The 4760-nt window shown below is 41.4% G+C and overlaps 1 protein-coding gene across 1 annotated transcript; it reads left to right on the top strand.

Annotated features, from left to right (window-relative positions):
- Positions 1–213: 213 nt before the first annotated feature.
- On the top strand, positions 214–1950 carry LOC112194795 (putative UDP-glucose flavonoid 3-O-glucosyltransferase 3). Its single transcript, XM_024335028.2, has one exon. The coding sequence runs from the start codon at positions 273–275 to the stop codon at positions 1707–1709; it is 1437 nt and encodes a 478-aa protein (XP_024190796.1). The 5' UTR covers positions 214–272; the 3' UTR covers positions 1710–1950.
- The last annotated feature ends 2810 nt before the right edge of the window (positions 1951–4760 follow it).

Here is a 4760-nt window from a genome sequence, read left to right as displayed (position 1 = left end):
TTCCAAGTCTTTATGGTCAATTTTGTATCAAATTGAAAGGTTCAGACACTGAGAAACAGCATTTGGCCAATGACAGCAAAGGCATGACATCAAAGAAGTTTGACTGGTTGTAACCAACAAAAAAACGAAGTTTGACTGGTATCTAAAGCACCAGCCAACCACATGCATGTACGTGCATATAAATAGACATGTCTGTTTGCTGAGCTTTTCATTGCAATACCTTCACACAATTTATACCTCTTCTGAGAACTATTTACATCTCAATCTCCTAAATGAAGCAATCGGCAGAGCTAGTGTTCATCCCAACCCCAGGCATTGGCCACCTCGTGGCTACGGTGGAGGTCGCAAAGCTCCTTCTGTCTCGAGATGATCAACTCTTCATCACCGTCCTCGTCATAAAGTTCCCGTTCAGCACAGACGGCACCGATGCCTACGTTGAGTCCTTCGCGGACTCTTCCATATCACATCGGATCAAGTTCATCAACCTCCCACAGCAGAAAATGGAGACACAAGGTAATAGCACCATCAACTTCTTGAACTTCATTGACAATCAGCAAACCAACGTTAAAGATGTTGTCGCCAAACTCATCGAGTCCGAGACCAAGAATCGACTCGCCGGGTTTGTCATCGACATGTTTTGTACCTCTATGATCGACGTAGCCAACGAATTAGGGGTTCCTACCTACATGTTTTTCACGTCCAGCGCCTCCATGCTCGGGCTCATGTTCCACCTTCAAGCACTTCGTGATGATCACAACAAGGACTGCATTGAGTTCAAGGACTCAACTGCTGATTTGGTGGTCCCGAGTTACTCCAACCCCTTGCCAGCTGCTAGAATCTTACCTAGTATCCTTTTCGAAAAGGAGACCGGCAACAGGTTCCTCAACTTGGCCAAAAGGTTTAGAGATGTCAAGGGTATTTTGATAAATACATTCACAGAGCTGGAGTCGCACGCACTTCTTTCTCTCAGTTCTGATGGTAAGCTCCCTCCGGTGTATCCGGCGGGACCCATACTAAACGTGAAGAGCGATGACAACAATGACCAAGTGGATTCGAAGCAGTCGAAGCAAAAGTCTGATATCTTGAAATGGCTCGATGATCAGCCTCCGTCGTCTGTAGTGTTTCTGTGCTTCGGGAGTATGGGAAGCTTCAATGAAGACCAGGTGAAAGAGATTGCCCGCGCATTGGAGCATGCAGGGTTTCGGTTCTTGTGGTCCCTACGTCAGCCTCCACCAAAGGGACAGATTGGAATGCCCAGCGACTATGCTGATCACACAGGGGTGTTACCTGAAGGGTTTCTTGATCGAACGGCTGGGGTCGGAAAAGTTATAGGGTGGGCGCCACAAGTTGCCATCTTAGCCCACCCGGCAGTCGGAGGTTTCGTCTCTCACTGTGGGTGGAATTCCACTCTGGAGAGCTTGTGGTTTGGAGTGCCGGTTGCCACGTGGCCCTTGTATGCCGAGCAACAAGCAAATGCATTTCAGCTAGTTACGGAACTAGGGATAGCCGTTGAAATTGATATGAGTTATAGGAAGGAAGGTCCAGTTGTTGTGACTGCGGAGAAGATTGAGAGTGGAATAAAGGAGCTAATGGAGCTTGATAGTGATGTAAGGAAGAGGGTGAAACAGATGAGTGACAGTAGCAAGAAAGCTTTGATGGATGGGGGGTCCTCATATGCTGCGTTGGGACACTTCATTGATCAAATTTAAAGTTTATGACCACCTTTGGGGAAAGTCTTTGATATTTTCTATGATGATAAACTCCATTTAATTATTGTGTCATATCATATGGCCTTCATGCATGACTTTGAGAGTGTTTGATTCTTATGTTATTTCCTTATATAGGAGCATGGTGAAATGACTATATGGTTCTTTTCCGTTTGTAGAAAGTGTATGTCCGTTTGTAGAAAGTGCATGTTGTAATATTTTTGATTATTGCAGCCATTAGCCATATCATGTTCAAACACTTACCGAAATAAAATAGAAGTACAAGATACCAAATGTAAAAGCTGGAGCTAGTGGTGGTGGCTAGGGCTGGATTCGATTCTGAAAATGCAAAAATTCACCGGAATCGGAAAGGGAACTTCGGTTCGGTTGTTGTAGTTGACAGTGCCGGAACCGACGAGAACCGAAATCGAGAACCTTTGAATCGATTTTCTGGTTTCAACGGTTCCTTGATGAAGTTGAAAAAAAAAAACCCAGAAACAGACAATTTTCCAGTTCCATCTCTTTGTAGCAGCCACTACAACAGAAAACCTCATTAGCAAGGAACTTGTTCCTCGTTGAAAACCAACATTTCCTCACTGTAGTATTTCCGCGAGGAAATTCTTTTCGTCTTCAATTCGTCGGAGAAAGCTCGTCAAGAAAAGTTTCAACGACGAAAAAACTATTTCCTCGCCAGACCTTTTTTGTGAGAAAATTATTTTTTCTTGCTGTTAATCTTTGGCAACAATATTTTTCCTCACCCAAACTCATAATTTTACCTCGTTAAAAAATTTCAAGGATTAGAAAATAGTCGTTAAATATATTTTTTGACAAACTTGATTTCATCGCTAAATTATGTATTTTCTCGCTGATGATAATTAGTATTAAAAAAGTTTTAAATAATAAAAAATTTAACTACTGCTTTTGCGACAAAAATATTTTCGTCATTATAAATAGCTTTCGGCAAAGAAGTTTTTCTCACTCTAAACCGTTTTCGGCGAGGAAATTTTGTTTCATCGTAATATGTATACTTTTAGCGAGAAAAAGTTATCTCCCTAAAAATAATCAACAACGAGGAATGTTTTTTCCATCGGTGTAGGAACTATAGTCTATAGAGAGAAAATGCGAGGGGACATACTCTCCCGTAATGGACGTTATAACGTTCCACCACTTAGTTAGCTTAGTAGTTTCCGAAGGACTGGAAATACAGCTCATGGATGTGGTTACTACATATCTCTATGGGGATCTAGATTCAGAGATATATATGAAAGTGCCAGATGGCCTTACATTACCCAGGTCAAGTGACTCTAAACCATGGAGTGTGTTTGCAATTAGGTTGAAACGCTCACTTTACGGATTGAAACAATCCGGGCGGATGTGGTATACCCGTCTAAGTGACTACTTGATTGAGAAGGTATATAAGAACGATGAATTATGCCCCTGCGTATTCATAAAGAAAACAAGTTCCAGATTTGCAATTGTAGCAGTATATGTCGATGATATGAACATAATAGGTACTCTTGATGAAATAAGAGAAACCGCGAGTTATTTGAAATCCGAATTTGAGATGAAGGATCTTGGGAAAACTCGATTCTGTTTAGGCCTTGAACTAGAACACCGAGTTTGTGGAATACTAATCCACTAGTCTACGTATGTCCAAAAGTCAGGCAATTTAACATGGACAAAGCGCATCCTGCTAGCACTCCCATGATCGGTCGAAGCTTGGATGCAAAGAAAGATCCATTTCGTCCAAAGGAAGATGACGAAGAGGTGTTGGGAGTTGAAATTCCCTATCTAAGTGCAATAGGCGCATTATTGTACTTAGCCCAATGTACTCGACCAGACATTGAATTCTCAGTGAACTTGTTAGCTAGATTTAGCTCAGCGCCAACGCAGCGTCATTGGAATGGTGTCAAGAACATTTTCCGATACCTAAAAGGAACCATTGACTTGGGACTGTTCTTTCCCTACAGAGAGACAAGAGGGACCGCAGATGGAACTGCAATCCCTAAAGGAAATGTTGATGGCGAAAACACCACTCACTACACTGAAACGCCAAATGACGTTTTGGTCAGTTTTGCTAATGCTGGATACGTGTCTGACCCACATAAAGATCGTTCTCAAATTGGTTATGTATTTACCAATGGGAACACGGCGATATCTTAGAGATCAACCAAGCAAACCCTTGTGGCTACCTCCTCGAACCACTCAGAGATCATTGCTCTACATGAGGCGGTCCGTGAGTGTGTATGGTTAAGAACTATCATTACACATATCGAGAGACTAGTGGTTTGAGAAACCTTGCGCCACAAGGCGAGCCTTGTACCTCAGGACTTCATTCTTCTCATTACGCTTTTTGACAAAGACTCATTTATGTCCTACAGGCTTTACACTTGGTGGGATTAGCACTACCTGATCAAATACCTGTCTCTTTGTCAAAGAATCTAATTCTACCTGGATTGCTTCTTTCTGTTTAGGCCGATCTGCTCTTTGTTGACATTCTGCAACAGAGCATGGTTCGATATCATCGTGCTCTATGATTCCTCGAGCAACAGTATATATCATCACTGTGTATGGAAGATCTTTCTATCAACTCATATGCACTCTCATAATCCTTTGAGATTTCTTTGTACTCTGTAATCATTTTAAACATCGGAGCGTCCTCTAGTATTGATTCATAGACATAACTATAATCAGAGACAATCTCATGAGAGGAATTCTATACATTGATGATTGGTTTGTGCCTTACTCGCCCTCTTCTTCCTTGGGTGAGTGTCAATCGAACCCAGTGGCTTATCTTTTGTCGTTATTAAATTTTAGTCTATAGCGAGGAAATATTCTTTTTGTTACAATTGTCTGTCTATTACGATATGACCTGTTGGATTATTTCATTCTACAAAGAGGATTCTTATTCAAAACTAATCAAACATTAATCAACAAAATAATGAAGGAAATAAAAGAACATAGCAAGGATTTTGGAACAGAAGAAACTTATATTGCAGCAAACATGGTTTACAGGACAAAACTCTCTTGGTAGTTCATTATTCTTAGACTTGA

The sequence above is a fragment of the Rosa chinensis genome, chromosome 1 (assembly GCF_002994745.2).
Source record: "Rosa chinensis cultivar Old Blush chromosome 1, RchiOBHm-V2, whole genome shotgun sequence".
NCBI lineage: Eukaryota > Viridiplantae > Streptophyta > Magnoliopsida > Rosales > Rosaceae > Rosa > Rosa chinensis.
The sequence above is the reverse complement of the archived record's forward strand: the minus strand, read 5'-3'. Positions and strand labels throughout refer to the sequence as shown.

Bases quoted from the DNA above. Each gene is read 5' to 3' on its own strand.
- LOC112194795 (XM_024335028.2), top strand. From the start codon at position 273: ATGAAGCAATCGGCAGAGCTAGTGTTCATCCCAACCCCAGGCATTGGC.